This window comes from Arvicola amphibius, chromosome 12, assembly GCF_903992535.2.
Source record: "Arvicola amphibius chromosome 12, mArvAmp1.2, whole genome shotgun sequence".
NCBI lineage: Eukaryota > Metazoa > Chordata > Mammalia > Rodentia > Cricetidae > Arvicola > Arvicola amphibius.
The window spans coordinates 150,199,589-150,220,810 of NC_052058.2; the positions used below are offsets into that span (position 1 = coordinate 150,199,589).

At 51.3% G+C, this 21,222-nt stretch overlaps 1 protein-coding gene across 3 annotated transcripts in view; it reads left to right on the forward strand.

The window, feature by feature from the left end:
- Positions 1-18,782, forward strand: part of Acan (aggrecan) — a 34,748-nt gene extending 15,966 nt beyond the window's left edge. The window contains exons 11-20 of one of the 3 annotated variants that reach the window (XM_038313964.1): positions 221-1,033; positions 1,211-1,330; positions 1,865-2,795; positions 2,847-4,426; positions 12,528-12,641; positions 15,500-15,658; positions 16,233-16,315; positions 17,134-17,278; positions 18,122-18,304; positions 18,706-18,782. In XM_038313964.1, coding sequence (XP_038169892.1) covers positions 221-1,033; positions 1,211-1,330; positions 1,865-2,795; positions 2,847-4,426; positions 12,528-12,641; positions 15,500-15,658; positions 16,233-16,315; positions 17,134-17,278; positions 18,122-18,304; positions 18,706-18,782 — 4,205 coding nt within the window. Of the gene's footprint in view, positions 1-220; positions 4,427-12,527; positions 12,642-15,499; positions 15,659-16,232; positions 16,316-17,133; positions 17,279-18,121; positions 18,305-18,705 lie in introns of all 3 variants that reach the window. The other 2 variants (XM_038313965.1, XM_038313963.1) reach the window with 2 other exon arrangements.
- The last annotated feature ends 2,440 nt before the right edge of the window (positions 18,783-21,222 follow it).

Sequence of the window (21,222 nt, forward strand, 5' to 3'; positions counted from 1 at the left end):
AAATAATATTCCCCAACAACCTGCCTTTCCTTTTTCCTCCCTCCCCTTTCTGCCTCCTTTGCCAGAACACTTAAACATATCCCTTAGCGGTCATCTGCCGTGTGCCTGCACTCCTGGAAGATGTGTTTTGTAGGAGGGAGGCGTACAGACCCACGTGTGACTTTGAAACGAGCAGAGTTCACCATTTCACACTTCATCTTGGCTGCCTTCCTTCCTCCAGGTATTCCTCCCACGTGGCTTCCCACCACCCCAGCTGCAGAGGACCACACTGAAATCCCCTCTGCCCCAGGAGTGCCTTCCACCTCCGAAGAGCCATATACAGCATCACCTGCAACGCCACGTGGAACAGAGCTGCCAGGTTCTGGGGAGGCATCAGGGGCACCTGACCTCAGCGGTGACTTCACAGGCAGTGGAGAAGCTTCGGGACACCTTGTCTCCAGTGGGCAGCCATCAGGGACCAGTGAAAGTGGACTTCCCTCTGGTGACCTTGACTCCAGTGGCCTCAGCCCCACGGTGAGCTCAGGCCTGCCAGTAGAAAGTGGATTGGCCTCAGGGGATGGAAAAGGAGTGGAGTGGTCCCGGACTCCTACAGTTGGCAGGCTGCCCTCTGGAGGGGAGGGCCTAGAAGGTTCTGCCTCTGGAACAGGAGACCTTAGCGGGCTGCCTTCTGGAAGGGAAATGATAGAAGCATCTGCTTCTGGAGCAGAAGATACCAGCGGGCTTCCTTCTGGGGGAGACAGTCTAGAAACTTCCACCTCTGGTGTAGAGGATATCAGTGGGATTCCTACTGGAAGAGAAGGTCTAGAAACATCTGCTTCTGGAGTGGAGGACCTCAGAGGATTTCCTACTGGACATCCAGAAACATCTACCTCTGGAATAGAGCACATCAGTGTATTTCCTACTGGAGGAGAAGGTCTAGAAACTTCTGCTTCTGGAGTGGGAGACCTGAGTGGACTTCCCTCGGGAGGAGAAAGTCTAGAAACATCTGCCTCTGGTACAGAGGATGTCACCCAGCTTCCTACAGAAAGAGAGGGTCTAGAGACTTCTGCCTCTGGAGTAGAGGATGTTAGTGAGCTTCCTTCTGGAACAGGAGGTCTAGAGACTTCTGCCTCTGGAGTAGAAGATATTAGTGGACTTCCTTCTGGAACAGGAGGTCTAGAGACTTCTGCCTCTGGAGTGGAGGACATCAGTGGGCTTCCTTCTGGAACAGGTCTAGAGACTTCTGCCTCTGGAATGGAGGATATCAGTGTGCTTCCTACTGGAAGAGAAGGTCTAGAAACTCCTGCCTCTGGAGTAGAGGATGTTAGCGGACTTCCTTCTGGAACAGGAGGTCTAGAGACTTCTGCCTCTGGAGTAGAAGATGTTAGTGGACTTCCTTCTGGAACAGGAGGTCTAGAGACTTCTGCCTCTGGAGTGGAGGACATCAGTGGGCTTCCTTCTGGAACAGGTCTAGAGACTTCTGCCTCTGGAATGGAGGATATCAGTGTGCTTCCTACTGGAAGAGAAGGTCTAGAAACTCCTGCCTCTGGAGTAGAGGATGTTAGTGAGCTTCCTTCTGGAACAGGAGGTCTAGAGACTTCTGCCTCTGGAGTAGAGGATGTTAGTGAGCTTCCTTCTGGAACAGGAAGTCTAGAGACTTCTGCCTCTGGAGTGGAGGATGTTAGCGGGCTTCCTTCTGGAACAGGAGGTCTAGAGACTTCTGCCTCTGGAGTGGAGGATGTTAGTGGGCTTCCTTCTGGAATAGGAGGTCTAGAGACTTCTGCCTCTGGAGTGGAGGATGTTAGCGGACTTCCTTCTGGAATAGGAGGTGTAGAAACTTCTGCCTCTGGCATAGAGGATGTTCATGTGCTCCCTACTGAAGCAGGTCTAGAGACTTCTGCCTCTGGAGTAGAGGACATCAGTGTGCTTCCTACTGAAGCAGAAGGTCTAGAAACTTCCATCTCCGGAGGCTATGTCAGTGGGATTCCTTCCAGTGGAGATGCTATAGAAACTTCTGCTTCTGGAGTAGAAGGTGTGAGTGGCTTCCCTTCTGGAGGAGACGGTCTAGAAACTTCTGCATCTGGAGTGGAGGATCTTGAGCTTTCCACCAGGGAAGGCCTGGAGACTTCTGCCTCAGGAGTAGGTGTTACTGAGCCTCCTTCTGGAAGAGAGAATCTAGAGACCTCTGCTTCTGGGGTAGGTGAGGACCTCAGTGGGCTTCCTTCTGGAAAAGAAGGCCTAGAGACCTCAGCGTCTGGAATTGAGGACCTTGGTGGGTTGCCTTCTGAAAAAGATTTGGTAGGTTCTGCTTCTGGAGCCCTGGACCTTGGCAAGCTACCTTCTGGAACTCTAGGAAGTGGCCAAACTCCAGAAGCAAGTGGCCTTCCCTCTGGAATTAGTGGCGAGTATTCTGGAGTGGACATTGGAAGTGGCCCATCCTCTGGCCTGCCTGACTTCAGTGGACTTCCATCCGGATTCCCGACTGTCTCCCTAGTGGACAGTACCTTAGTGGAGGTGGTCACAGCCACCACCGCCAGTGAACTGGAAGGAAGGGGAACCATTGGCATCAGTGGTGCAGGAGAAGTATCAGGGCTGCCCTTTGGTGAGGTGGACAGTAGTGGGGACACCAGTGGTCTCCCTTCAGGAACTGAACTCAGTGGTCAAGTATCCGGGTCTCCTGATGTCAGTGGAGAAACATCTGGATTTTTTGATGCTAGTGGACAGCCATTTGGGTCTCATGGCGTCAGTGAGGGAACATTTGGGATTCCTGAAGTCAGCGGGCAGCCGTCAGGGATCCCTGACACCAGTGGGCAGCCGTCAGGGATCCCTGACACCAGTGGGCAGCCGTCAGGGATCCCTGACACCAGTGGAATGTCTGTAGTGACTGAGCTTAGCGGACTGTCCTCTAGACAACCAGATGTCAGTGGAGAAGGGTCTGAAGCACTCTTTGGCAGTGGCCAGCCCTCTGGCATACCTTTTGTGAGTGGAGAAACTTCTGGGCTTCCAGATCTCAGTGGGCAGCCCTCAGGGTCTCCAGTGTTCAGCGGAACAACACCCAGTACCTCCGACCTGGTTTCTGGCACCATGAGTGGCAGTGGGGACTCTTCTGGCATTACGTTTGTGGACGCCAGTCTTGTTGAAGTGACGACCCCTAGTACACTTAAAGAAGAAGAGGGCTTAGGATCTGTGGAACTCAGCGGCCTCCCTTCAGGGGAGACGGATCTGTCTGGCACATCTGGGACAGTGGATGTCAGTGGCCAATCTTCTGGAGCAGTCGATTCCAGTGGACTCCCATCCTCAGCTCCAGAATTCAGTGGCCTCCCGAGTGGAGTAGCTGAGGTCAGTGGAGAATTCTCTGGAGTCGAGACTGGGAGCAGCTTGCCCTCGGGAGCATATGATGGCAGTGGACTTGCTTCAGGTTTCCCTACTGTGTCTCTTGTAGACAGAACTTTGGTGGAATCTATAACCCAGGCTCCAACTGCTCAAGAAGCTGGAGAAGGGCCTTCAGGCGTTTTGGAACTCAGTGGTACCCATTCTGGAACACCAGACATGTCAGGGGACCTTTCTGGGTCTCTGGACCTAAGCACACTGCAGTCTGGGCTGGAACCCAGCACAGAGCCCCCGAGCTCTCCATATTTTAGTGGGGACTTTTCTGGCAGCACTGATGTAAGTGGAGAATCCATTGCTAGCACAACCGGCAGTGGGGAAACCTCAGGACTTCCGGAAGTCACTCTAATCACGTCAGAGTTAGTGGAGGGTGTGACGGAACCAACCGTTCCCCAGGAACTTGGCCAGGGGCCTTCTGTGACACATACTCCTGGGCTCTTTGAGGCCAGTGGGGAAGCCTCAGCATCTGGGGACCTTGACAGAGCTGTGACAGACTCCCCTGGGTCTGGGATAGAAGCATCTGTCCCAGAAGCAAGCAGTGAGGCTGGAGCAGGAGTATCCGCTGCCCCTGAGGCCAGCAGTGACCTGTCTGGGTTCCCAGAGCCACATGAAATCACCTCTGCCTTCCCTGCAGCAGATCTAGAGGCCACAACCTCAGGTGCGGAGGTGAGCAGCACCTCATGGACCTTTCAGGAAGGCACCAGGGAGGGGTCTGCTGCTCCGGAAGTGAGTGGAGAATCTCCCACTACCTCCAATGTAGACACAGACACTTCAGGCATGGCTTCTGCCACTCCCGTGTCTTCGGGAGACAGGACTGAAGTCAGTGGAGAATGGTCTGGTCACACCTCAGAGCTGAATGCCGTCATCAGCACCACCCTCCCAGAGTCTGAGGGAGCCCAGCCTACCCAGAGCCCTGAAGAGAGGCATCAAGAAATCGAATCCCCGATCCCTTCATACTCAGGAGAGGAGACCCAAGCAGCAGAAACAAGCATCTCCCTGACAGATGCCCCCAACCCCTCTTCTCCAGAAGGGTCAGGGGAAACAGAGGCAGCTGCTGCAGGTATGTTTGTGGTTGCTTTCCCTTTAACTGTGTTTGGGGTGTGAGCAAGTTTAATTCAGAAGGAGAGGTGGTACCTGTAAAGTTCAAAGGTCAGCCGGGCAGTGTCGGAAAATACTCTGAACCGCTCTGAGCCTTATCCATGAAGCAAGAACAGTGCCAGAGAGGATACAGATGTGATAGACAGCTACAAGCACCAAGCTTTCCTGCCATGCTCACAGCAGGAATTTGTGGAGAAGGGGAGACTTATTTCCATTGGGGTTAGAAGGCATTCCTGGGTGGTGGGCTCCACCATCTGTGCTCGGCACAGGGAGAGCGTACCTACTTAGGCAGTGATAGAAATCATCATACCTGTACCCACATGAGCATGAGATGACAGAGTAGATCTGCCAGTGGCATTCATGTCCGAATATGTATTTTGAATGGGGGTAAAGCCGTCACAGTCTAAGGGACTGTGAAGTGTCACTTTGGCTCTTTAGACTGTGGTCCTGTCCCATCCCGGTCCCCCAGGACTCCCTATGCTGTCACCGTACTTTACCTCCACCCCCCTCCCAGGCTCCAAGCTCCAGGAACCCTAGCCTTGGAGACACCTTGATCCTCCCACTGTAGGGGCAGTTTTCACCATCAGATGAAAAGGATCCCACACGTTAGGGCCTGAATGTACAGGAAGGCAGAGTAGCCAGGAGTGAGCTGACTCAAAGCCCTCCTCAAGGACTTGGAGGACAGCATTCCCCAGCCGTGAGGGCTCAGAGGCTGTTCTGGTCTCCAGGCAACCGGGGTTCTTGATATTCACTCATCCTCTAGGTTCTGTATAGAGGAGCCCTATGGCCCAGGGACTGGAAACATGCATGCGAACCACTGGCCACTCTGGCATACATGTGACATAGGGAAGCCCTCATTAGCTGTGAGGGTACAGACAGGTACTAGACGGACCGACTCCTGCAGTCTCCAGAGGGGGACTCGTGCAGAAGCTGACCAAGGTCAGCCGGGAAGAAGAGGTAGTCAGAGACAGGAATAGAAGGCATACATTAGGACTAGAGAGATGGCTCGGCGGTCAAGAGCACTGGCTGCTCTTCCAGAGGACCCGAGTTCAATTCCCAGTACCCACATGGCAGCTCACAACTGTCTGTAACACCAGTTTCAGGGGATCTGACACCTTTACAACAATGCACATAAAATAAAGTTAAGTAAATTATTTTTAAGAAGAAGAAGGAGGAGGAGGCATACGTTAAACACAACTCATCTTTCTGGAGCATCTAATTGAGAGATTAGGAGAAAAAGTCAAGTTCAGCAATACCCTTGGTGAGTAGTCTTCCATGAAGCCATCAGTTGTCTTGTGAGTAGAATCCAAAAGTATTCTAAAGGTAAAATGAGATTTCTAGGACCGAGGAAATGGCTCAGTCAGTAAAGAACTTGCCGTATAATCATGGGGACTTGAGTTCAGATCCCTAGCACCCATGTAAAAACCTGGGTACGGTGGTACCCATCTTACCCAGCCCTGGCCAAAAGGGATATCACAAAAGGGTCCCTAGATCTCACTAGCCAGCTAGTCTAGCCAAATCAGTAAGTTCCAGGGTCAATGAGAGACCCTGTCTTAAAAAGTAATGTGGCGAGCCATAGAGGAAGACACTCACCGTCAGCCTCTGGCTTCTACCATTCACGTTCATGCATGCATACACACGTATGCACATACCCACATGAACACATGCATAGACCACACACACACACACACACACACACACACACACACACACATTAAACAAATACGCAAACCTACGGACTTCAAAGAAATGTTGAACCTGGAGTGAATATCAGTTGAGCAGACACTCCTCTGCCTTGGTGTAGCATTCCTGATGGGAGCTGTCTCTCATCATAAAAGCAAACCCCACCAGAAAACTCTTGTAGCCCTCTGGGTTTGGGTGGGATCTAGGTCCTCGTCAAGCCCATCAACTTAGAAATTTGCAGCTGTGACCAGTGGCATATTTCCCATGGCCTCCCATCACCTTAGAGCAGTGGTTCTCACCCTTCCTAACGCTGCGACCCTTTAATACAGTGTCTCATGTCTGCGACCCTCCCCAACCATAAACGTATTTCATTGCTACTTCATAACTGTAATTTTGCTACTGTTAGAAATTGTAAATCCTTGGGTGACCCCTGTGAGAAAGAGTTGTTCGACCCCCCACAAGGGGTCACGCCCCACAGGTTGAGAACCGCTGTCCTAGCTGCTCTCCTGGTCTTTCACCATGGGCCAAGAGTTGGTAAGGGGGTGAGGAAAGTAAGTGGGGATCACCTGATTGAAGGTAGCTCCCCAAAAGGAGATCCTCAGATTCCACCTGCCACCGTGTGGATGTTTCTCATCTCTTCAACAGCAAGTGCTACCCAGTACCTTCAAGCCCACACTCTTGGCTTAAGTCTCCTCCCCAGTCTCCTTGTCTCCGGCCTCTCCCTACTAAGGCAGGGGTTTCTCATAAAGAGGCTTTACTCCTGAGACACACTCAAAATGGAGAAATGAATCCTAGGGCAGCCCAACTACCTAGATTTACCTGACGGCCAGGACTCAAGCCTCAGCAGCCTCTACGTCACAAACACAAAAGATTCTGTATGCTCGACACCTTGCTGTTTAGTATACCCTCACATCTAGTGAACATACTTCATACTTGACACATACAAGCTAAATATGTGTGTGTGTGAACAGTAGGCAGCTGTCTACTCAACTCTTCCTCTCATTGAACAGAGACTTTTCTTACTGTCCAGGGGACAAATATTTCCTTAAGGCCCTAATGACTATGTGGCTAAACCCCTCTATACCTGGTCACCCCATTCTCAGCAACTCCTTCCAACCTGCAAAAGTCACAGACAAGACTTGTGACCTCAGTTGGGCATAGTGGTGTACACCTATAATCTTAGCTCTTGGGAGGCTGACGCGAGAGGAGGAGCCTGAGCTACAAAGTGAGATTCTGAGGTGAGGGACCTCATGTCCTCTGCAGCCCTAAGTTAGTAAAAGTCAATAGCAATAGAATTTATTCTTCTTCTCAGTTTAGTGGCTCTTACCTATAATCCCGGTCCCAGCACTCAGGAAGTCGAGGCAGGAGGATTGTCAAGAGTTCCAGGCTAGCCTGGGCTACAGAGTGAGACACTGTCCCAAAATAAAGGAAAAGAAGAAAGGAAGAAAAGAGGAGACCTTAACAATCACTGTAAGGACAGCCTTTCCGATTACCCATACCTTCCTTCCTTTGCTCTCTATCCCCACTGCTGGCACCACAGCTCCTTCCAAGGGCCACAGGTACCAAGATGCAACATTATCCCTCTGAGACTTGAACACCCAGTATATCCTCTCCCAAGGAGAGGAACTGGATTTAGTTCTAACAGAAAACATTCAGTAATGACTGCCACCTTGCTTAGTCAGTATTCTGTCTATACACAAGTTCATATAATAATTTATTTTTATTTTATGTTCGTTGGTGTTTTGTCTGCATGCACATCTGTGTAAAGATGATGGATCCCCTGGCATTGGAGTTACAGACAGATGTGAGCTGCCATGTAGGTGCTGGGAATTGAACCCCGGTCCTCTGGAAGAGCAGTCAAGTACTCTTAACTACTGAGCCATCTCCCTGCCCCCACTGTAAACAGCCCTTGATAAGATAGTTAGTAATCAGTACTGTTGACTTCAGAATAAATATCTAAAACTGTGTGTGATGATGCAAACTATAACCTCAGTACTTAAGAGACTGAGGCAGGAGGATCAGAAGTTCAAGGTCATCCTGAGCTACAGAGTAATTTGAAGCCAGCCTAGGATAAATTAAACCCAATCTCAAAATAGATATAATAATAATAATATAACAATAATAAAAACATCAGCTTCATGAACACTCAGATTCTTAATCTGGTCCAGTTAAAAAATCAGCAGACTCGGGGCTGGTGAAATGGCTCAGCCAGTTAAAGGAGCTTGCTGCTAAATCTGACCACTTGAGTTCAATCCCCAGAACCCACAGGGTGGAAGGAAATAACCACCTCCATAAGTTGGCCTCTGACCTCCATGCTCATGCCATAGTAAGCACCTCCCCTCCACGCGCACGCACACACACACATTAACTAATTAAATGTAATAAAACCCAGCACCTACTTCCTGCCTTATGACTGACGGCAAACACGCAAAGCTTCTTAGAATCGCCTGGGGAGCTCCTGAGACAGCCCCTGCCTCAGCTCCACCCCGAGCTGATCTGAGGCTGCTGGTTGGTCCGGAGAGGAACTCCACCACTTGCATCTTTTAAAAAGTCTTTTGAACAAAATTAACTATGACTATAAAGTGCAGCCACGATTGAAAAAATACTTCTCTAACCAGAGTTCATATCTGTTTTCTCTATGCGTTCAAGGCTGGCCTCGAACTCACGTCAATCTCCAACCCTCAGCCTCTTAAGTGTTAAAATCACAGGTGTGAGCCACCACACCCAACAAATAGATATAACAATAATATAATATAGTGATATAATAACAGATGTAATACTATATACCTCCTTTGACTTTATTTCACCAAAAAGTCCACAAGCAGATCTTAACTATTTTAGCTGGCAGCTCACTGACTTGAAAAAGCAGCATAGTGAAGATACATTAAAGATCAACTTTTAAGGTTGGAGAGGTGGCTCAGAGGTTAAGAGCACTGACTGCTCGTACAGAGGTGCTGAGTTCAATTCCCAGCAACCACATGATGGTTCACAACCATCTGTAATGAGATCTGGTGCCCTCTTCTGGCCTGCAAGCATACATGCAGGCAGAGCACTATATACCTAATAAATTAAAAAAAAAAAACTTTTAAAGACTTGAAATGTACGGATACTAATAGCCTACTTTTAAATGTAAAGGCCATTCTTTTACAGTGCAAAGGGAGACTGATAGACTTCTATCATCCTTCCCTCTTCTGTGTGAGATGCCAAACCAGAAAATCAAAGTCTAACAGTATTTATTATGGTCAGAATTCTTTTTTTTTTCTGTGCTTGAGAAATCTCCATCCTTATCTCTGGAAAGCTATGTCCAGGGTCATCCACTACGACTATACAGGCTATGCACTGAGTATCTTAAAGAGTGCCGTGGGCATAACAGGGGTTTTGTTTGTTAGGTGACAAATCATTCAGTTATCACTTGAGGAAAACCACCTGCTGTCACTCTCCCTTCAGCCTTTTCCATGAGCAGTTAAAAAAAAAAAATCTCTTGTTCACTTGGAGGTCATGAACTCTGATGTAAGCCAGACCTAGATGAGACCAACTCAAAGTAGAAGCCTGGTGTGTCTGAGTTAGACGTGAAAGGGTTTGCAAGCCTGACTCCTTCGGATGTTACTAGGAGGCCCCCAGTTGTTGCCTTTCCCAAGTTAGAGACGTTGCTTGGGGGCCTTGCTCAAGAAGCACACAGTGCCCCGCCCCCACCCAGTGGCCACACACAAGTTCCTGGGAAAAACAAGATGGTGGCAGGTCCAGGAGCCAGGGCTCCCTTCACCTGGGGCAGAGACTCAGCTTCCTGTTTTATTCCCTGCCTCTCCTCCATCTCTCTCAATTCGTCTCCTAGACTTGCCAACGCGAGCAACCCATTTCACTTGTCTCCCTGCCACCAGAGGCAAAATAGTGTCCACACCACCACACTGTGGGAACCCTGTGGAAAAGGGGGAGCCACAGCATCCAGTCTTACCGGATGCTGGTCCCCTCACTTCCTCTCTTCCTCCATTAAGGCTGCCATCACCCAGGGCCATCCCTCCCGACACCTGCTACTACCTTGTCCCGAAACCCCTAGAAGGTCTCAACTACTTCTCTTAGTCCCAATAACCAGTAGATGTCCAAACACCTGGCACAGAAAGAGCTGGGCAGCCAGGTCCAGAATGGCTCTTGCAAGAAGAAGAAGAGGAAGTGAGGTGCTGCAGAGGCTCGTTGACCTCTCTAAAGTAGCCGGTGAAATACAGTTCTCAAGACTGTAGCTCTTCTTCATCTTGGTATCCAGGTCCCTGAAACAGCTCTCTAGCTTCCTACCCTGACCAAACACAGAAGGAAAACAACACAACTTCCTATATCCCGGGCCAGATGAGAGCCCTTTCTAAGCTTCTGAGACAGCTGGAAGCCATCTGGCCTGGCCTCCACCAGGCCGTTCCTGCCCTTGTCTCATGGTCCAGCCAAGAACCCAAGAGTTGATGTCTGGCTCTTTTACCCTGAGGCCACCCCGTCCCCGCTCTGTACAACTGCTTTAGCGCCTCCGTTTGCTTAACCCCCTCGCCCTAGTGCTTCCCATCTCCCGTAATGAAGCCAACAGACAAAAAGAGAACACCACTAGCTTTCCTGAATCAGGAGAGCCGCCCCCCAGCTTCCACTATGCCCACTGACCTGACCTATTGCTGCTACTGCTGCTGCTGGGAATCCTGGTGCATGCCGGGAAACCAAGTGCATGCCGGGTTTTCAGGCAGTTCCTCCATGCATTTTGGGGTTGCTGGGAACTGTGAGATTTCTAATCCATGGCGTGTGCTTCTTGAAACAAAACTAAGAACTTTGTAGGAAGAGAAGAGATGCCAAAGATGTGGAGAAGAGGAGCAACATGGGTTGAGCAAGGTACCTGAGAACCAGGGATTCTTGGGCCACGAATGGCATAGACTTGGCCAAGACAATTCAGAACCTGAAGATCCAGAGGCAAGAGCATTAACCATCCTAGCACAGGACTAACATAAAGGTCTAGATTGCTATTATAGGCAGCAAGATTTAAGCTTTAGGATGAGTTAAAGTCTTTCTCTGAAGTCAAAGATCTGCTAATCCCGAGGAGACCATTCATCAGCATCCCGTTGGATCCTGGATCTCAAGGAAACATAATTGCCTGTACCAAGAATTAGGCTCTTCCAGGTTGGAGATGTAGCCCAGCTGACAGAGTGCATGCCTGGAAAATGTCCAAAGCCCTGGGTTGGATCACCAGCATCGCATAAACCTGACACGGCGATGCACCTACAATTTCAGAACTCAGGAAGTGGAGATGGAGAATCAGAAGTTCAAGGTCACCCTTCAGAACACAAGTTCAAGGCCAGCTCCAAAGTTACCTTATGAAAACAACAATCCAGAGAGTTTCAGTTCTTACTTTGACTAACCGTTGATAAATTGGGGCAAAGGTCAAGGATTTACAAATTTGAATCTTGCAAAGAATGCCTTGGAGCCAAAAGAGCAGAAGGGGAGAAGAGCGGCTGAGACGGAGGGGTCTGGGAACCTGACTGAAGCTCGGGCTGGTGATGAGTCTGCATCCACTAACTGAGCATCTAGCTAGCCACTCACTGAGCCAGCTTCCCTTGCTGGCCTCCCTTGACCAGGATGGGTGCCCATCTAGAACTTACGACTCACTGAAGAGGCCCACCTTTGGAGGCTTTGAGCTGGAAGGAGGTCACAGGGGAAATGTTGGGTGAGGTTTTGTTCCCTAGCCCACAAGAAGGACTCAGGTTTCATTTTCATAAATACACTTGAATCTTATTTACTAAAAACAAACTATCTACAACCCTGAAAATCTAATGAGTCTCCTGCAAAAATCCCATATGGCCATTTCCTTAGGGCTGTATACCCTTCAGACCACTTCTAGATGACTCTTTCTAGAACATGGGTTTGCTCTCCTTTTTTTATCTCACAACTATAGAGGAAGAAGCCAGGAGAAGCAAGACTTCTCACCAAGCTTTAAGAACTTCACTTCCAACTTCTTTGCCTACCACCGTGTCCACAGCCAGTTCTGGCCTCCAGCTCCTCGAAAATATTCATGGGAAAAGGTATCATGAAGGAGCTCCATTCTCGGCCTCACAAAAGGCATTTGGCCACAGAAGTACCAGATCTCTCCAACCTGAAAAACTAGTTCCAAGGCTCTAAGTTTGCCAATCAAGAATCACAGACATCCAAAGAAAACTGTCAGGATCTTTGGTTCAGCAGTCCAAGATGGTGGCAGCGGCAGCAGTGGAGGCAGCAGCAGCAGCAGCAGCAACAGTTCTCAGGAAATCCAGCCAGGCCCCTCCCAGCCTCTGGAGAGCTGCAGGGCTGGCCACTCGTACTAAAGCCTTGGTGCTTGTGAATTGCCAGCAGAGGTCCTAATGGCGGCCCTTGGTTTCTTGCAGACATTGATGAGTGCCTCTCAAGCCCTTGTCTGAATGGAGCCACCTGCGTGGATGCCATCAACAATTTCACATGCTTATGCCTTCCCAGCTACGGAGGGGACCTGTGTGAGATCGGTAGGGCCTTCTCGGCTTCAGCTAACGTTACTAATGGCTCCACTCACTCCTCCTTCCTTACCCTCCTCTCTAACCACAGGTTCCAGGCCTGGACTGGAGCCCCCAGGTCGGCCAGGAGCACCATTCTGGGGACACAGCTGAGAAGTCTGTCCCCCAATTTTCATCTCTTGTTCTTGCTCTTTCCCCTTTGGGAACCCACCTCTGAAATGTTGGCTGATCTGACCGCAGGAGAGATGTACACTTTGGAAACTGGGGCTCAGGGAGCTGAGCACACACTAACATTTTTCAGGGCTTGTGGTCTTGCTGATATGACCACAGAGCTCAGTGCATGGGTCCCCACTAGGGCGACACAGCTGATTCTGTGCATCGGTCGTGAAGAAAAGGATGAGTAGGAGCAGTGGGTTCTCGCTCTACTGGTGGCCATGGATCTTCTCAGCACATTCGTGGGCACTGTCTACCTTGCTGTGTTTTCTGTGGGACTTTCACATCCTTTCCGTGTCCCTGGGGAGCCACAACACTGTGCTAACCGAGCTGCCTTCCTCCTCTTCTCCTGGCATGGGTGATCTATCTGAGAGGACCGTGTCACCAGTATGCTCCAATCATGCATGAACAGGGACCGTGCATGCCATCCTCTCTCCGTCACACTGTGGCAGCTGCCCTCTGAATGCTACCCTGGCCCACACTCCCTTTCTTGCTCCCTTGTACACAGCAAAAGGCTAGTCCACGGAGCAGTCTCGTTGCGAGGCACAGGAGCTGAGTTTCCACGCATGGGCCTTGCCAACACCTCTACTCTGCACCAGTGGGCCAGGGGTCCGAGGCAGAACCCGGCTGACCCCCAGCATTCTCACTGATGGTGCCTATGGGCTCCTGCCAGCCCCTCGGGTCTCAAGCCTTCCCAACTCAGAAAAAGAGGTTTGAGGCTTCAGGATGCTGGTAGCAATGACTCACGCAGGACTGAAAGTGTACACGGGCTCAGAACCCTTTTCAGTGAACTCTTGTTAGAGAAACTTCCAGAAAGTAGCAGACACTCCTGGGAAACCTCCCCTTGAGTCTGAACAGTGTGGGGAAGTAACAAGAATCGCTCATTCCTTGACGGCATTGACCAGGGTACATGCTGATGGGGGAACCGAAGGTTTCTGTAGTAAGAGGCTGGGACATTCATCTTCCCTGTGGCCTCCTGCCTTCTCTCAAACACCCCCCCCCCCAAGAAGTCAGGTGCATGGGGTCTCAGCTAGGCAGGAATAGAAAGCATAAGGATTTTCCCTCCAGGATGGCACAGGGGAGAAAGGTCTGGAACATCCACACAGACAACAGCTCGGGAACTCCTCTTGGAAAGGGAGACTGTTGTGACATCCTGATAGACCAGGAAAGTGGTCCCAGAGTCACCCAACAGGGCCCCAGGCCCGAGTGCCCAGCAAGGCAAGGCTCTGTTGCAGCCTGGAATGCAATGTCCCATGGGATCTTAGGCCCTGTCTCTGGTGTCACCGCTTTTTCCCGCCTCTTCGGAAGTCTGTCTTATCCTCACAGCCTCCACTGGCATGGTCTTCCCCAGCCAGGCCCAGCTCCCGCCCTCTCTGAGCCTTCCTGCCCAGTTTAGTCCTCAGGTTCTGAAGTGACCCAGGGCCTGGCGCACAGGCCCAGGGATGGTGCCTTGGTCTCAGTGCCAAGCATCCTGAGGCTTCCTTGACCTCTTTCCAGACCTTTATCTCCTCCCTTGTGGAGGACACCAGTAGCCAAAGGGCCCTCTCCCTCCTGGCCTCTACTCCGCTTCTTTCTTCTCTAGCTGCTGGCCTTCCGTTCCCCTTCTCTTCACTTCTGAGCCTTGCCAAGCCCCCCTTAGCCCAAGGAAGACTCCGTCCCCTCAGGGAAACTCCCCCGCCCTTCCTAGACCCAGCCAAACTATTGAAGCCACCTGGTTGGGAAGCTGCCACACATCCTGAGATATCTCTGGCAACTCCCTGGACCCCAGGGTCCTCCAGTCCATACGGAGGCTCTAGACAGAGAAATGCAAGAGGAAAAATGTAAGCGTCCCTCTGTCCAGAGTTCCATGGACAGTTGTTTAGATACTGGCTCTCACAGAGGAGAGGGAGTCCTGGCTGGAGGCTTCTTTCCTCCTTTTCCTGAGGTACAAACCCTTCCACCAGGGCCAAGCTACCCTCGTCCCCATGCTGCCACCAAAGGCAGTTAGCTCACAATCCCCTCTCCCAGGCTTGATGAGCTGGTTCCAACATGTCTGTGCCCCCCTCCTCCCCCGCCCCTGAAGACTATCCCAACACTCCAAACCAGGCCCTCCTCCAGCACACAGCACCTGCTTCTCCTTTCTTGGCTGCCACTAAAATGTGAGACAAAAATAAAAGACAGGGCCCCTGGGTCACAGACCAATCTCTAGTTGGCATGTAGCTCTTTAAGAGGAAGACATAGTGGGTTCTGCTAGAGCCAGCTCAGGGACCTGGGGCAGAAACACTTGTCAAGCATGCAGAAGGCCCTGGCTTCATCCCAGCAATGCATACGATAATTAGAATTAAAGTAATAATAATAACAATGGCAGCCAGCTCAGATCCAAAGGTTAGGGCCCAAAGCTCACTCTTCTTTGGGCCCCCAAGAGACTTATTCCTGGGGTCAGGGTGCTACATCAGGGAAAGAAACGATCTCTTTCCAGGTGGCATGTCTGTGGAGGCTTCCAAGAGTCAGATGTTACTGGCGTCCTACCCGAGCCTCTGTCTCGCAGGGCCTGTTGCCTCCCTCCAGGGCACAGCCTTTCAGGTGGACTGAACCTAGAAGTCCCTGTCACAAGACCGGCAGTGAGCACACACACCTCTGGCCTTGCCCCGTCTTCACATCCCTGACCTGTGTTACAGACCAGGAACAATGCGAGGAGGGATGGACCAAGTTCCAGGGCCACTGTTACCGCCACTTCCCTGACCGTGAGACCTGGGTGGATGCCGAGAGACGGTGTCGAGAGCAGCAGTCACATCTGAGCAGCATTGTCACGCCGGAGGAACAGGAGTTTGTCAACAGTGAGTGTGGCGGGGGCTAAGGGAAGCAGCGGTGAGAGCAGAGGGCCTTCTGGGTCAGAAATGAGCAGGTTGGGGATTGAGGTCGTAGTTCGGTGGACAGCGTTTACCTTGCATGTACAAGGTCCAGTGCTGCAGGAAAGGAGGGGGGATAAGGGAGGGAGGGACATAGGAAAGGGGGTGCAGATTAGATGCATTGCAGGGCAGAGAGCTGAAAGAAGAGGGTCAAATGCTCCCACAGTTCCCTCAGAGAAGGTGCGGATCACTGGAACCAGCAGCCCCAGCTGACCCAGGGCATGTCCTGCCCAGCAGTCAGAGACAGCCCAGGCTAACCCTGTAGCTATCACCTGCCCTTGCCAGCCCAAGGAGGTGTCCTAACGTATACCACAAACATGAATGTCCTGAGACCCTTGCAAGGTCCTCAGAAGCCAGTGGCAGGCGCCTAGGAGCCGCTTGCTTCCTTCTGCCACACTCTTCCCTTTCTATGAGTTCCAGTCCCCGGACCTCCCAGGGCATCCAACATTAGGACCTCTCGGGGCATCCAACATCACCTGCAAACCTATCTTCCCTTTTCCAGAAAACGCTCAAGACTACCAGTGGATAGGTCTGAATGACAGGACCATCGAAGGGGACTTCCGCTGGTCCGATGGACACTCCCTGGTGAGTTACCAGAGAATATGAAGTGGATAAAGAACCCCCAAGAACAGCCTGCATTCAAGTCTCCTGAAAACTCACTGAGCAAGGGGCCTGACAGGCGGGAACTGTGTAGGAAGGGATTACCTCTCTTTCCTCTCTGCCTCTGGAGAGCAGCCTGGGGCTGGGTGGACTTGGTGAGGGAAGTCATGCGATGTGAGAAGGAGCCAGAAGGAAATAAAAAAAAAAATTGACAACAAGCCACCATGAAGGGTAGATGACATTTAAGAGAGTTTCCTCTTAGAAAAAGATAAGATCTTCTGGGTAAATTGGGAGCATAGGGACCATGGGAGAGGGTTGAAGGGGAGGGGAGAGGCAGGGAGGGGAGCAGAGAAAGATGTAGAGCTCAATAAAAGAATAAAGAAAAAAAGAAAAGAGTTTCCTTATGTGCAAAGGTCTAGTGTCTACTCAAGGCATAAAATACAGAGATCAAAGGGACAGAATGGGCAGTTAGCTACAGGTCAGTGAAGAGGGTCTTACAGGTCAGAAATGAGCAGACTGAGGATTGCCCACCAGGGAATCCTGGATCCTTGGGGGTTATAAGCTTCTAGAAGGATCAGAGTCAGGCAATGTAACCAGTTCCCTAACCTGGGACCCACAGCATCTAGGATGATCCTGATCAGATAATCAGATTCCCAGCAGCCGTTGCTGCTGCCTTACAACCCAGCTGTTGGGTGAAAGGAAAAGGGGAATAGGAAAGGGAACTGATCGGGAAGGAAGTGGGGGTCAAGCTGAGCCACACCGTTTCTGTCTGCCCCTTACCATTTTGCCTCTCCCGCCCACAGCAATTTGAGAAGTGGCGTCCCAATCAGCCTGACAACTTCTTTGCCACTGGAGAGGACTGTGTCGTGATGATCTGGCATGAGAAGGGCGAATGGAATGATGTCCCCTGCAATTACCAGCTGCCCTTCACTTGTAAAAAGGGCACCGGTAAGAAGGGATTGGGAGGAGGTCCCGGGAGGGCAATAAGCCCTTCAGCTGCAAGGGAGCCCCTTGCCTTGTGACCTGGGGACAGTTCTCTTGTCTCCTGACTACCCAGAGGCTATCGGAGCATCCTCAAGAAGCTCGTGGATGCTGATGCGAGGGCCTCTCTCAGCACCAGCATCACAGAGCCAATGGCAAGAACAAGCTGACTCCTGGAAACCTTTCACAGGGACGAAGGGAGGGTGACAGTCATGGGCTAGAGGACAGGATCCTCAACTCCATGCATACCACAGTCCCTCTGATGTCAGCGACAGAAAGTCATCCGTAATGGCCCCTGGGTGGACTGCCCTTTCTTTGGGGCTCCAAAATATGCTAGTCGCAGAATCAGAGTTGCCAGGCCTGGAGTCTTCAACTTTAAGGCCATGGGTATCACAATGCTTAAAGGGGCCCAGCCTCCTGCTCCTACCCATGGCCTGTGCCCCCAGGCATCCTTTGGGCCCCACTTTCGGGCTTTGTACATTTTCGTAAAGAAGCCAGAGACGTCTTGCCAGAAGGTCCTCTTTCCCCACCTTAATCCCTCCTTTTTATCATCCCATCATTGTTCAAGGCCACCTTTCCATTTCCCTCCCTGCCTCCCAGTATCACAGAAGAATGTTAGAACTGAATGCCTTCATCTCCCCGCCCACCACCCCACCCCACCCCACCCAGTAGTCCAGGCTCAGCACTAAGAAGAACAGTCTGATCCCTTCCTCATCATGCCTTGGGCTCTGGGATAACCTTGTCTCTGCCTACGTGGGCCATCACAGACACCTCATGAGACCCCCTTCCTAAAAGGCCTTTGTCCCTCAGTGGCCTGTGGAGACCCCCCAGTGGTGGAGAACGCCAGGACCCTTGGGCAGAAGAAGGACCGGTATGAGATCAGCTCGCTGGTGCGGTACCAGTGTACGGAGGGCTTTGTCCAGCGTCATGTGCCCACCATCCGGTGCCAGCCCAGCGGGCACTGGGAAGAACCTCGAATCACCTGCACAGACCGTGAGCATTGTTCCCCTGGTCCCTCACCTGGCCCAGAGTCAGACTCCACCAACAGGGCCTTCTCCCTTTCCCCAGAGCATAGTGGTAGTTGTGAATCTGTGCCATGCTAGGTAAGGGTTAAGCCAGGCAGAGAAGGTATTGGGGGTCTACTCCATTAAAAAAAAAAAAAATTAGTCTCTCCCACAGGGAAGGTCCTTGTTCCCTGAAAGGAGATAAGAAACCTGTGGCCGTTTCCTGAGCCTAAGGAAGGTGGATGAAAACTCCACCCCAGGGGAACAGGATGGGAGCGGCTCATCATCCACAGAGAGGGCACCTGCAGACAGGGGAAGACTAGGAGAGTCTGAGCTCGGCCCTGCTTCTTCCCCGCTCACTGTTAATTCTCCACCTCCCCTTGATTGCAGCCACCACCTACAAGCGCAGGCTACAGAAGCGGAGCTCGAGACCCACACAGAGGAGCCGCCCCAGCATGGCCCACTGAGAAGAGCTTCCAGGATGTGCCCCCAGGATGCTGAGCCCAGCGGCCATCCAGGCTGACCATGCATCCCAGCCAGATGGTGTCTTCTTGTCGCTTTTTGTCATTAAAGAAGGAAAAATAAAAATACCCCACATTGTGTGTGCCCCGACTCCCCACATCACCCAGCTACATCTAATTTGTTCCTTCCTCGCACCCCCCCCCCAAAAAATGCCAAAGCAAGTTTACTGTAACCCATGGACTGAGTTTAGAGACATTTCTTTGATCTCCCACCGTGCCTTTCCAGGGACCAGTGCAGGGACAGGGTGAGAAGGGATGGGGTTAAATTAAATAAAGAAGATTATTTTTTTGTTTCCTGACTTTACCCAAGACAAGTGCAATGGTTGGTTATTTCACCTCCAGGAGAAGCTAGGGAGGCAAGAGGAGAAGCTGGAAGGAGACAGGGCAGGGGCGGGGGGCGGGTATGGTGGCCTCAGAGCACGAAGGACTCAGAAGAGACCGACTACAGCTTAACACGTTGGACAAAAGGAACCGAGGTCTGTGCCATCGATGAGGAAAGGAGCCTAGGCAGGGGACAGGCTGGCCAAGGGGAAATGAGGTGGCCTTCCCTCTAGAGTCCCTCTTCTAGTGACCTCTCACCTGGGTCGACCACCCTAGCAGGTGTCATTCCTCGGCTGGACTAGGTAGGGGCACTTCCTTCCCAGGGGTGCTCCACCGTCCCCTTCCCTCTCCCTACCCCGGGACGGTGCAGGCACCAGTGTTCCGTGCACCTATTTATATTTTTTGAAAACTAAAGATTATGATAATTATAATAATAAAGACATTGGAAGAGATCTATTTCCTTTCTTTTCCATTTTTAAGAGTTCATTTTATTTCGTAGTTAAGCAGAAGGTGACCGTGATCTGGAGCCTCCACGGGGTCGTGCTCTGACCCCAAATGGCCCCACCGTGGCATGAGTCCTGGGTGTTCAGTCACTCTGTCACCTCATTCTGACCGGAGTGACACTATGTTTGATGGGCCCTCTGCGCCTGTGTATGTGTGTGTGTGAATACAGCGTGCCTGTGTGAACACGTGTGACCTGTTTGTGTATGGATGCCTGAGTGTGTCTGTCCACCTGTGCCATTCAGTGGTTTGGAGGGCAGGTTTGCAAATGGGCACACTGGGAACGTAAGAGAAGGTGTGCTGGCACACTTGGGGCTGAGACAGGAGTTCTGAAAGTTCAAGACCAGCCTGGGATCCTGTCCCCAAAACAACACAAAAGAATGATTCGAGACACTTGTACTGGGCTTGGTGGCATAGACTGTAATCGCAGCTACTTGAGGGGCAGAGACAGCCTGAGTAAGTTGGTGAGACCCTGTCTCACAGTAAAGGGTAAAAGAGGGCTGGGGATATAGCTCGGTGGGAGAGCACTTGACTAGCAGAAGCAAGGCCCTGGGTTTAACCTTCATTACCAAAGTGGTATGATATATCCCTGAAGGGCTGTGATAACACACCCCGAGATTCTGACCCACTTGCTGGAGTGAGACTGAGGAACCTGGATTTCTAGCAAATTCTCAGAATGCTCGTCTGGTGTGAGGGTGCACATCTGTGGCCCCAGCACCAGGAAGGCCATCACCACCTATACAGAAAGGTCAAGACCAGCTTGGGTTATGTGAGACTGTCTCACCCCTTTCCTTTCCCCAGAACAAAGCTAGCTGAAGGGCTGGAGAGACGGCTCGGGGTTAACAGGGCTTGCTACTCTTGCAGTGCATTCACATCAGGTGGCTCCCAATAACCCATAATTCTAATGCCAGGGGAGTCAATGCCCTTTCTGGCTTCTTCAGGCACCTGTACCCACATGCATGCACACACCACACACACACACACACATGCACGCACGCACCAGGCTGAACATCTGATTGGTTTTTTGTTTTGTTTTTATTTTTTGTTTTTTGAGACAGGGTTTCTCTGTAGTTTTGGAGCCTGTCCTGGAACTAGCTCTTGTAGACCAGGCTGGCCTTGAACTCACAGAGATCTACCTGCCTCTGCCTCCTGAGTGCTGGGATTAAAGGCGTGCACCATCACCACCCAGTCTGAACATCTGATTGTTAAGCACCCAATGAACAACCAGATAAAGCACAGGTCTGGTTGGGGTGAGGGAAAAAAATACTCCAGGGACCCTCAGACTCTGATACTCTTTGGAAGGCACTGGTGCCCTGCCTCAGGAAAGGCACCTCCTACTTTTCTCCCTGAGCCCCTCAAAAATGGGTCATCATAGGGTGGAGATGGCAAAGATGGGAGCCAGACCCCCAACAGCTGGGCCACCACCTGAGGCAGGGTATGTTGTAGTACAGACAAGATCAAAACCAAACCAGCACACGGGGGCAGCCCAGGGGAAGACAGAGGACAGAAGTGGACCTGACACACACCCTAGGCTGGGATCTAGCCCCCGAGACTGAAGGAAACA